The sequence below is a fragment of the Sceloporus occidentalis genome, unplaced genomic scaffold, assembly GCF_023333645.1.
Source record: "Sceloporus occidentalis isolate IW3139 unplaced genomic scaffold, rSceOcc1.0.p SCAF_2, whole genome shotgun sequence".
NCBI lineage: Eukaryota > Metazoa > Chordata > Lepidosauria > Squamata > Phrynosomatidae > Sceloporus > Sceloporus occidentalis.
The window spans coordinates 254747086-254759994 of record NW_028316982.1 but is presented as its reverse complement, the minus strand read 5'-3'; the positions used below and the strand labels follow the sequence as shown (position 1 = coordinate 254759994).

General features: G+C 37.5%; 1 protein-coding gene across 2 annotated transcripts in view; it reads left to right on the top strand.

Annotated features, from left to right (window-relative positions):
* The window catches only part of ARHGAP42 (Rho GTPase activating protein 42), a 207017-nt gene that overhangs the window by 73750 nt on the left and 120358 nt on the right, over positions 1–12909 (top strand). Inside the window, exons 1-2 of one of the 2 annotated variants that reach the window (XM_089512782.1) lie at positions 7945–8006; positions 9267–9328. In XM_089512782.1, the coding sequence (XP_089368908.1) occupies positions 7973–8006; positions 9267–9328 (96 nt within the window). In that variant the 5' untranslated portion in view covers positions 7945–7972. Of the gene's footprint in view, positions 1–7944; positions 8007–9266; positions 9329–12909 lie in introns of those variants that run through there. The other variant, XM_089512781.1, reaches the window with a different exon arrangement.

The window sequence follows — 12909 nt, the reverse complement described above, 5'->3', positions numbered from 1 at the left end:
GCTGATTACATCTGTATTTATACCAAGAATCAGATCAGTTGTGGTAGTGATGTTTCCTCTACAGAACAGATAAGCAACCTTCCACTCCTACAGCTCCTTGAAAGTAACTCCTTTCGATTCAGTCGACTTTTATTTAAGTAGCCTTGTAGTTCAAAATAACTCCCAGTTCTTAAATTTCACAATCTCACCCCAAGTTGTAGTTGCATTTTTATTGTCTTATTTACTTTTTTTTTCAAAAAAAAAATAAAACTTGATTGCAGCTAGGTTATTCATGGTTTCTTTTAAGTAGAAGTTTTTGTGATGGAGATAAAGTATTTCCATTCACTAGCACCTTCTGTTAGGTTACACAATGTTGATGTAGTGGTTAAAGTTGAATGTGTGGCCTTTATTTCCCTCTTAGTGGCTGGGTGCAATGGACTCCCGGTCTCCTCTGTTCCATCCGAGATTGAGCAACAATGATTTATTTTGCTCTGATCACTGGAAACAGGAATCAGATGTACATCAGTAATCGTCTGAGCTTCCCATACCCTGGAACCAGTTTGTGCTGGTTTAACAATCCCAAATTGACGACATGCACCACATCCAAAGTTTATCCCATTACTGGAGCTCAAAGGGGACCCAACTGTATAGAATCATTTCAATCTGGGAAAAACGATCTTGTATAGTCTTTTACAAGTGAGTGAAATAAATAATGTGTCCAGGAAATGCCATCTTGAATCATCAATTGTTGAGCCAAATAGATTTGGGGATTAATACTAACTTGTTAAAACATACTTCAGTTGTAAAAAAAATGATATAAAGTGCTACTCTAGTTATATTATCTGTATTACATCAAGTCTTACCCAAGGGATTGGGATTCAGTGGAATTTTTGGTTTATATCAAACTGGTTTTGAAAATCCCTATAGTCTCTGAAGTAGTTTGAGAACTTAAGTCCATAGTCCCTTTGGGGGGGATGGAGCTAGTTTTCTGAAATCCCGCCAACATCTTCAGCAGAACTGTTTCCTTCGTACAACCACTCATGGATCACTTCTGGATCCTGCTGTCATTACATCATCTCTGGACCCTATCCTTGGTGATCTCATTCTTCTGTCTAGTTAGAACCAATTTACTAAGCAATGTTTCCCTGTTAATGAATATTTGATGCTAACTACCAGATGCCATGGACTATGAGGGATAATTTAGACAACAAACGTGTTTTAATAAACCATGGCTTATTAAGATGGAAATGAATAGTACACCTGCGTACTCATACTGCTCGTTCAGATCTTGATTTATGTGCTGGCTTTGAAACTTGTATATTTAATCAATTTCCTAGACTATAGCAAATGGGAAAAAAGCTAGATTCAAATCCTGTTGAAGTCATGAGCTTAAGAAGGATCCATCTGGGAACAAGAAAATACTGATGAGTTGTAATCTGATAAATTAACTCCAGTATTTTTAATGTAAATTAATTTAATTTTTAATGCCAAGGGATCTTGCAGCACCTTTGAGGCTAATTTACAAATACCTCTGAGGAAGTAGATTCAAGTCTACAAAAGTTCATGCTACTAACTTATATCTTTCAGTTAGTCTCAAAGGGGTTGTAAGATCCTTTTGGATACTGATTTGGCCGACTAACATGGCTATGTCTTTAAATTCTACCATTTGTATGTAGTGTTATCCTAGATATGAAGAGGTTCTGTGAGGGGGAAAAATAGATTGTGGTCTCTTCCAACTCTATGATTCTATGATTGTAGATATGCTTCTAAACAAAATGGGATGGGCCTAAAGTTAGGATGGACATCAAGTCCTGTGCAGATACATAGTCTTAAAATACCTTGAACTACCTGGTCATATTTGATCTGTATTACAAAGAAATACTTAGGATCACTTACTAACAGATAATAGCAGCATATTTGGGCAATAAATTTTAAACTGCTGTAACTATAACCTAATTAGGGCCACGCCACCTTTTCTAATGAAGACGAACAAAAGTTTTTATCTGACCGTAGAAAACACAGATGGTAAATTTCTTGACAATTCAGACTTTTGCATTCTTCTGGGAATGTTCCAGAGAAAACAGCTGCAAACCTGTTTTAACTTTAATGATAGAAACTACCAAATATATAACAGAAAGAATAGGCAGCTGTTTTTGTATGTTAATGCTGGTTAGTGGCATCACTCTGAAACGTGGTATCATGTTTGAATTGCAAAACAGTGTTTATATTGGGGGCGGGGGGGGGGGGCTAAAAAAACAAATGAAACCAAAAAACAGACCATAGAAGTGTTTAAGATAAATTTTAATATATTACGTGATCTAAAACTTACAGATTTGTTTCTGCATGTATAATGCACTCAATGTTTATTTTATTTGTCCATAATAAATTTATGCGGAGGAAAAGAAAAGGTCATGATGCAATTTTCTCAATGCTTTCTCTTTATATGGAGGGAGGAGGCAAATGAGGACATTTTCCCTCACTGTGCCCACCTGGCGGGCCGCACTGACATTTTTCATATTTTGCAACATAATTTCCGGCTGTTATTTTGGACAGTTTTGCGACTTTTTTGGTATTTTGGGGAAGATTGGTGGGCTTTGGAGGACTGGGGAAGCAAACTACTGCATTTTAGGTGGTTTTGAAGTATAGTGGACCCTTGTTATACGCTGGGGTTTGGTTCCAAGATCCCCCATGTATAAAAAAATCCATGGATGCTCAAGTCCTGTTAAATATAATGATATAGCAAAATGGTGTCCCTTATAAAAAATGGAAAATCAAGGTTTGATATTTGAAATTTATACTTTTTTGGAACATTTCCAAACCATGGATGCTCCGTGTATAAAAAATCAGTGTCTAAGAAGGTCCGACTGTACAGTTGGCCCTTCTTATCCATGGATTCAAGCATCCACAGTTTGAAAATATTTTAAAAAGTATAAATTCCAGATAGCAAAACTTGATTTTCCATTTTATATAAGGGACACCATTTTGCTGTGCCATTATATTTAATGGGACTTGAGCATCCACGGATTTTGTTATCCACGGAGGATCCTGGAACCAAACCCCAGCGAATACCACTGTATTTTGATAGTTTGGGACAAAAAATAATAAACTAAATTTGTTTTACTGGAAGAATTTTGGGGCCGAGCGTGACTTACCCTGAATATCTCCTAATGCCATTGCTATATATATTTCATGGAAAGTACCACCTAGAAACTATTCTCAAGTGATATGCAAATCCACTGTGAGACATGAGGCACTGTTGCAAACTACAGCAAAAATGTGTCATCATGGTGAGTTGAGCAGGATATGTGGACAAATTCTGTGGAATGTGGTGAATGTCCTTAAGAGCTGCTCCCAACTGTAACCTATTTCGAGCCCAAATGTGTGTTCAGTAAACTTTCCTATTTCTCTTTAATGAATGTGTCAATGAGCCATGGTGACTTGGAAAAAGTGGAAATCAACTTAACCTTCAGAGGGAGGAAGGGAGACTGAAAGAATGAGCAAGAATTAATTGTGGTAGACTTCCTATGTGGCAGGACACATGGATTTTGTGCAGAAAGCAATTCTAATGCAATACTACTATACCTCCAGAGGAGGGGCAACCACAAGTAAAAGTGGAATGAGTGTGACAAGTTACAGGCCATACTGTGGCTAAAAATGACTAGTTTCTGCAGTGAGTTGATCTGGAAGCAGTTTGTCTTGCTGACTTACACAAGAAACTCAACTGTTTTACAACGAACTTGCCTGAGCAGAAATGAAAATTCAAGCAATATGTACTTTACCACCTTTAATGCAAATGAATATAATGTCTTTGCCTGACAATTCGAAATAAAGTCAGTCCTGCCTGAATTGCAAATTCAAGATAATTACATACCCATGATAATTTTATATTCAGTTGTGCTAACAATAAAATCAAGAATGCTGGAGATGTCTGTTGTAGTTTGTGTATAGTGGATGATTTTATTAGAAGATATTTATTTGATGTTTACAGTTTGCATATTGTGTAAGGACTCTCAGTGGTAGAAATCCAAGCTTTAAAAAATCTCATGGCAGAATGAGAGATAATAAGAGGTATATTTGAAATTGTACTGTACCGTTGCATGCTTTGCAGAGGTTTCCATGCAGACTAATTTAGGATCCTACTACTATTGGTCCTACTAGCACCATGTGACACTAACATGCCACAAAACTGTGGCCAGTAATCAGTCCCAAACTGCACATACATACCTGCCTGGTTCAGTATTCTGGGATCAGGGTAGCACTTGAGACTGAAATGCAGTTCTTCACCCATTTTGCCATTGGGAAGCCTGTATAAATAATGGGGAGAGTTCAAAAGGATATTTCATAAGTCTGTGAGATGTTTGTGAATCCCTATTTGCCTGATGTCTGCATGAGAATTGTCAGGTTGTCCATATTCTTTCTTAATACTTGCAAATAATTGCTAATACAACATCAATCATTATGAAAAAATGTTTAATGGTAAATATTTTTTGCTTTAATGTTGCCTTTGCTTGGATATATGAGTCGCATTCCATCAATTTTGAGTCTGTCATGTACTTTAGGTATAAAATGTTTTCTGCAGCGTGTTCTCTTGATTCTTTTGCTTATGAGAGTGAATTAATTTCAGATCAAAGGGATTTAAGTTATTGGTCTTTGGTGGTGTGTCTTGAGCTGAGATGGTTCACATCAATTAGTCTGCTATAATGTCATATTTTTGTGTTGTTGTTTTCTTTAAAGCAGTGAGAGGCATAGAGAGATGGTGATCAGAAGAAAGGTCTTTAGAGTTCTATTATCTTTTAGTAAAAAAACTATTTTAGGTGTTTGATATATTCATCCCTGCTGTACCAGATGCACTTATCAAAATGTACAGTACTATTCTCTATAGTCATAAAAATGCAGGACTTCTTATTTGTGTATGATCTCACTATAATGGTTAATGGCGTGCACTAAAGAATTCCAGAAGAAAATCAGCATGTGCTTTATAGATCATAGCAAAACCTTTGACTGCATACATCATAAAAAGCTATGGGATGCTATTACAGACATGGGAATGCCACTACACTTGATAGTCTTGATGAGAAATCTGTACTTTGGACAAAAGTCTACTGTTGGAAAAGAATATGGAGAAACAAAATAATTCCCAATTGGCAAACAGGTCAGGCAGGGCTGTATTTTATCACTCTACTTCTTCAACTTGTATACAGAAAATATCATACAAACAACAGGTTTAGACTTAGAAGAAGGAGGAGTGACGATAGGAGGAAGGAACATCAACAATCTAAGTTGTGCATATGACACCATACTGCTAATGGAAAACATCACAGACTTGAAACAATTACTAAAGAAGGTCAAAGAAGAAAGTGCAAATGCAGGCTTGCTGCTGAATATAAAGAAAACAAAAATAATGACCATGGAGGATCTACATAAATTCAACCTAGATAAGGATGGAATCAAAATACAGTGGTACCCCGGGATACGAATGCGCCGCCTTACGAAATTTCCGGGTTACGAAAAAAATCCATTCAATTAAATAGTTCCGGGTTACGAAGGTTATTCCGGGTTACGAAGAAAATTTTTGGTGCTTTTCGGCGCGATTTCGCACGAAATCGCGGCTTTCGCTATTAGCGCCTATGGGCTTTTCGGCTAGCGAAAGTTTCCGGGTTACGAAAGCGGCGGCGGAACGAATTAATTTCGTAACCCGGGGTACCACTGTAGTTAAAAAGAGAACCCATATTTTGATCCCACATTGATCAGAAAAGAGACTGCGTCAAAAAAATAAGAAGACTAGGAATAGGAAAGGTAACCATGAAACAACTAAATAAGAACCTAAAGTGCAAAGATGTAAAACTGAGAACTAAAGTTAGAATCATCCAAGCCTCATCACCAAGCTCAGATGTGAGAGCTGGACAGTGAAGAAAGTGGATAAAAAGAAAATAAACTCATTTGAGATGTGGTGCTTGAGAAGCGTGTTGAGGATACAGTGGACAGTCAAAAAAACAAAGAAATGAGTCCTTGAACAGGTTAAGCCTGAACTCTCCCTGGAAGCCAAGATGACTAAATTTAGGTTGGCGTACTTTGGCCACATCATGAGAAGGCATGAGTCATTAGAAAAGACAATAACGCTACGAAAGATAGAAGGCAATAGGAAGACTGCATGTCAGATGGACAGACTCAACCAGGGAGGCCATAGGGATGAATTTGCAGGGCCTAAGCAGAGCAGTGGAGGACAGGAAGTCTTGGAGATGTTTCATTCACAGGTTGGCATGAGTCAGAATCAACTCTAGAGCAGTTAACAACAACAACAACTCACTATAAGAAAGAAGAATGTATGTATTTGGCAAAGCAACTCCCAAAAATTAGAAAGTCCTGTAGTTGAGGATTAAATATAGGTCATGAGTCTGAAAAGTTGGAAGAATGCTGTGCGAAGTCATTGATTTTTCATTCACAAAGAACACAGACCAATGTGTGCAATTGGTTTGAACTTGGTTTCCCATTTTATGATTCATGTCATTCCTGAATGAGCATGCATTCTGTCTGTCTAATACAGCAATAACATTAATTTGTGTATGTGTAAATGTATACAGGACTACATGTACAGTGCACCCATGCATATGCAGCTTTCAGCTGACACTGAAGCCATGGATGTAGCAGCAATAGCGTGTGTGCCTGTGGTGCACACACCATTCCATGCCATGTGCACGAGCCCCATTGTTTTCAGTGGGGCTCAAGCATAAGTGGTATTTCCCTTATGGGTGGGGCTGGAATGGATCCCCGTGTAAGGGAAGGGCTGACTGTACTGTGTATAACATTATACATATATATAACTTTAGACTTCAATTTCCTCATCCCAATCTAGTTCACGTGTATGCACTTCCTTTTTTTCTTGTTCAGCTTCATGATTGTAATTTTCTCCCTCCAAGATTTTTAACGCCTCCCCCCTCTCCATTTTTAGAAGCTTCCCAATAAATCTCCTTTCTCTTTTGCAACAATACCTGTTTTCCTACTTTATTTGGCTCAGGAAAAATATCTCTTGTCCTTTCCTGCCCAATACCTGGTCTCCTCCATGCTTGATCATGTGTGTTAATTATATAAATTAATAACAAAAAAATGCAGTAATAGCAACAGGCAGGAGTCATGCTTCAAATGATATGCTCCGCTTCTGGTTTCTGAATAGTTTAGTCACTCACTGTGGAGCAAGAAATAGTGTGGGAGTGAAAGGGATATAAGTATTAGCATGTAGTTTGTTCACTGTAAACCAGAATTCTCTGGAATTTTATGTTTCCCATTTTGTGGAAATGCTTCTTCTTCTGAATGTAGTCATCTTAATTGCTTTAAAGGGTACCTCTTGGTTGAAAGAACAGATAGTTATAGAGAATTGATATAAATTATATTTTCTAGTCATAGTAAAACATCTTCAGCTAAGAAGGAGACTACTTTGCTATCCCTGAGAATCTTGTCAGTTCTCAAGTAAATTCAACCAGAAGAATTGAAGGGGAATCTTTTCTCATTTGTATATTTTTGCTGTTCGTTGAGTAATGGGAAGACCACTGTAAATGGTGCACGCTGATTATAGGATGTGTGGCCCTCCATGTAATGATGTTGGACTATAATTCCCATCAGCCCTAGCCAACATAACAGTTGTGAGGGATGATGATAATTGCAGTCTAACGTCAGATAGAAGGCATATGTTCTCCATCTGTGCCTAAGCAATTTATCTTCCTACTATAATATGTGCACATGCTTAGAGCCTGGAGAGCAGATGTCCCATTGCAAGTTTTGTGACCTCTGCTGTATCCCTTCAACAAGGAGCAGGAATGGTTCTCATGGAATAGCTGTCATATATGCAAAAGAAAATGTTGTTCTCTCAAATTTTCCCTATAGCAATATTTTGGAAGTGGATACTACATTCTCAGGGCAACCTGAGTGAATTTTTCATATTGGGAAGAAAACACATCTTCAGAAGACTTACAGAAATGAGAAAAAAGTATCGTAATAGATGAGGCACCCCCTCAAAAATATTCCCAGCCTCTGTGAGTTTACACTAAAGCAAAAATACTACTGCTTTTTTATTTTTTTCATTTTAAAAACTGTATTCTTTTTGAACAAACTTGTTCAGTTTTGAGCAAAATACAGTATTTTACAAAAAGAAGTCTGCACATGTTTGTTGATAAAGAGAACAAGTTTTAATATTTAGAAGGTAAGGCCTTTATATGTTAATTAGATTTAGTTTTTGTTATGTGTATGATTTAAATTATGTTTGTCTATGTTTTGTATTTCTATAAAATAAATTTTTTAAAAATTAAAAAAAAAGAAGTCTGCACATGCAAAATATTAATAATTTAAAATATATAGAATCCCTTGTAGTCGTATGCTGTGGGGATTAAAATTTTATTATTATTATTATTATTATTATTGGTCCTTACATGCAAAAATAAAGCAAATATTTATATTTATGATACTGTAGTGAACTTGGCACAGACACCCAATTGGCAGAGTTCAGACCAGCCCAGAACTCTTGAGCTCAAGCCCTTTGCCAGCCTCAGCCTCCTACTCATGGGATTACAGGCAGGTTTAAAATGTTGAACGTTTAAGTTTAAGTTTGATATTTATAGTATTTCAAATAGTTTCTTTTGTGATAGTTACCGTATTTTCTGGCGTATAAGACGACTTTCTAACCCTGGAAAATCTTCTCAAATGTTGGGGGGGTCTTATATGCCAGGTGCAGAAACTTCTGAGCTAGACTGGTCACCGCATATGGGGGGAGCTGAAAAACGGCAGCGGAGCTCTGCTCTGGGCCCCACAACAAACTCCAACTCCCAGAATTCCATAGCCTTGAGCCAGAAAAGGGTTAAGATGGTGCCAAACCAGGTTATTTCTCCAGTGTGGATGCAGCCCGAATGTGCTGAGGGGAAAAAGACACCCCTCTCTGAGGCATCTCTTAGCCTTAGGAAGAGGGGTAGTCTTATATGCCAAATATATGGCAAACTCCAACTTTTAAATGGAAAAGTTGGGGGTCGTCTTATACACCCAGTCATCTTATACACCAGAAAATATGATATTTTTTCTTTGGAGAGGTTGTGCCCCTGGATGGAAGGCATGAAAATTTTGCTGAAGATTTTCCTAGAAACTAATCCTAAAGCAGTCTTGTAACTGAGACTCATCAGCCTCAAGGGAATCTTAGAAATTCATAAATACACATTGGGTTTTTTTTAATCAATAATAGCATGATCTTGAGCTATAAAACTAATTCTTTTCTTTCTTTTCTTTTCTTCTTTGTGTTTATTCTGTAGCCCAGTCATTGAAGGAATTTGCTCGATTACTGATTGCAGTGGAAGAGGAGAGAAGACGCCTGGTAAGTCTGTCTGACAATGTACTTGTACAGTTTTACTTTTCACTTTATACATCAGTGTTCTTTCTTTTGGAAAGCTTGTATGTCATGTTTATGAAATTCACAGGACTCAAGAAACTGTAGCTTTGACAGCTTCCTGATGAATGCCAAAGAGATAGATGATTTTGTGGTTGGAATTCTTGTTATGCTCACTTTCAGACTTACCAAATTCAGGCAGCTAAAGTAATCTTAATTTTTACTTCTGAATCCCCTGTAAATAAAGAGCCCCATCCCTTCCCCAGCAATTCACTGTATTTCTGTGCTGGATGAACTGAAAGCTATTCTCTGCCATTCCTCTAGCAACCAGCTTACCCCATTGTACTGAATTACATTTGCTTACTCGCATGCAGTTAGTTGTTGTGTGTGGGTAGAACTTATATATGAAGTTGTGCTGTTGCTCTGTCACAGAGATGGCCAGTTTCAACTAGTCCAGGGACCAATTTTCTGCCTTATGACCTAGGACTTTCTGAGAGCTACAGGAAGTACCAAAAATTCCAAAGAACCCCAAAACAAAACTGAAGTGATCAGAAGATGTTGGGGGTTTTGACACACCACATGTATTTCCAGCATTGTAATTGTGCAAAAGATCTTCAACAAGACTACACCCACCCACTAGAGGCATAGAACAATACAGGTTTTCTCTAGGAACTATAAAATACCAGTGTAATAAAACAAATGCTGTATTTAAAAAAAAAAAAACAAACAAACTAGAATCATAAAACCTATATTTGGAAGGGGCCACAAGGACCGTGTATTCTAAGCTTCAGCCATGCAGAAACACAACAAAAATACTCCTGAAAGATGCCAGTCTTTAAAGACTCTATTTAAAGACTTGCAAAGATGGAATGTCCACCACCATCTGATGCAGTCCATCCCACTGTGAAACAGCTCCTACAGTAAAGAAGTCCTTACTGATGTTTAGGTATCATGTCCTTTTTTGTAATCTGAATCCATTGGTTTGTCTTCAACTCTCTAAAGTAGCAGAAAACAAGTAGGTTGCATCTTCTCCATGACAGCTCTTCAGATAATTAAAGATAGCTATCATGTCATCTCTCAGCCATCTCTTCTCCAGTCTGAACATACTTAGCTCCCTAAGATGTTCCTCGTAAGGCTTGATTTCCATTTGAGCACTTTTTAAAATGGATGCAATGACTTTATCAATATTTTAGAAGTATGTAAATATATCTGGAAAAATAGAATTGTTGTGTTTTAGAAAAAAATGTTTTACCACTGAGATATCAATTGCCATCTACAGATGCCCCAGACTAACTTAACTGAACAAATACCATGCTTTCTATTTCCAGCAACAGACCACTTCCCCGGATCCTGCCTACTAACTGTTGTGCCACACTGAATATCCATGATATAGAAACTTCTCTTTTTGTGAACTTTGGCTAAGGGGTCTCCAGTTGCTGACTTGCCCTGTATGCATTTTAATTTGCTGTGTGTTAAAAGTTTCTTTAGCCCAAGCAGTCCGTATCTATTGTATGGCTTAATAGTACCAAATCTTGGCTAACATTGCCTGCCAGTCTTTGCTCTGTTTCTTTTTGGTAAAGTTGATCACAAGCTAAAGTGTAAGAGAAAAACTTTTAACAAAGATGCAGTGATTTTTAAAGTCTAAGATGAAAGTTGGAGTCAGTAAATGTACTTAAATAGTGAAGGATCAGACTCCTTAAATACTTGGCATGCCTCTAACTCATAGTTTTCCTTCTATGGTAAAATAATCTTCAAACCTTTAAATCTTACATGGGGCATCTATTCATATATGAAGGTGTTTGCAGTGATTTTTGAATAGGCGTGTTTTTCAGCTTTGACTTGCTTTTCCAAAAGTAATCTTTATTCCACTGTAAAGCTGACAAGACACTAAACCAAAAATTCAAATGTTCCTTTCTTTTCTCATCTTTTTGCAAGTTGATTAATGTTCTATCATTCCCAGGGTGGGGGGAATTGTAAGAAAAAGTCTAAGCATAGGTCAAAGTACACTTTGATTATTAAAGTCATTTTTCTAGCCTTCTTCAAAGAAATTTAGGACGGCATAACAATGCTTTAAGGTTGGATGACAGTAGTAACAGGCAAAAGGTCATCAATGAACTTTGAGACCATGGCTCCGAATATGCCTGAAGTTATCAGTGGCTGCTAGTCATGATGGTTTTATATTGTCTTCAGTGTCAGAGGTGATCTGACATTCAGTAGCTGTTGCTGGAGAATATAAGCAAGAGGGTTCTTCTGTACTCATGTCTTCTTTGCAGGCTTCCTATAGCACTGGTCACCTACTTTGGTAACAGAATGCTAGCCTAGATAGGTCTTTGGTCTGGTACAATAAGGCTGCTCCTATGTTCCTCATAGTCAAATCTTATCCATCCTGATTCCCTCCTAACATTTTGGACTTCAGCTCCCTCTGTCCCAACCAGGAACCATTTCAGCAATAACTTAATTATAAATGTGACTGTTATTATTGATCTGTAATGCAGGCAGGCAAAGTTATATTAGCTTTGTCAGCTAAGACTATATGGGGGAAAGCAACTATAATCAGGAGTACTGCATATCCTAAAGACCTTTTGCTTGTGGTTTGTAAATATTTTATTTACCTATCAGCGTTTTAAACAAGAAGAACAATCCATACAGTATGGCAGTAGGAATACTGGCAAATGTGGCCAGATTAGAAAAAGGTGTCCTAGTCTCAGTCTCACATTCTTAACAATGCCATGCTGGCTTTTGAAAATGTAGGTTGCATATAAATTTAGATTTAGGTAAAGTTCTTAAATACCTGAAAATTTTACTACAGTTTTAAACAACTTGTCAGTACATCTTTCAAATTTATCTGGGCAATATGATTCAAGAAGGATATGGACAACCTGGAATGTGTCCAGAGGAGGCTGAAAGGACATTTTAGGAAGCCGCATATCTCTCGTCGAAGGAAGATGAGATTAAGAGGTGACATGATAACTATGTTTAAATATTTGAAATGATGTCACATTGCAGATGGAGCAAGTTTGTTTTCGGCTACTCCAGAGCAATGGATTCAAACTACAGGAAAAAAGATTCTACTTAAATATTAGGAAGACCTTCCTGATAGTAAGAGCTATTTGACAGTGAAACATGTTGCTGTAGGGAGTGGTGAAGTCTACTTCTTTGGAAGTTTTTAAGCAGAGGCTGGATGGCCATCTGTCAGGAGAGCTTTGATTGTATCTTTGTGGAGTTGGGCTGGATCGCTCTTGTGGTCTTTTCTGATTCTATGGCTCTGTCTCCTGTTAGTCAGTTCTCCTGTCAGTCAGCTAGCAGCCTACAATGTATTGTATTAACTTCCTTTTGGACATTACTGAAAGCTGCCCTTGGAAACTCACTGCTCTTTAAAGATCACACCTAGAAAGGAAAAAGTGAAAATCAATTTAACCTTCAAAGGGAGGAAGGGAGACTGAAAGAATGAGCAAGAATTAATTGTGGTAGACTTCCTATGTGGCAGGACACATGGATTTTGTGCAGAAAGCAATTCTAATGCAATACTACTATACCTCCAGAGGAGGGGCAACCACAAGTAAAAGTGG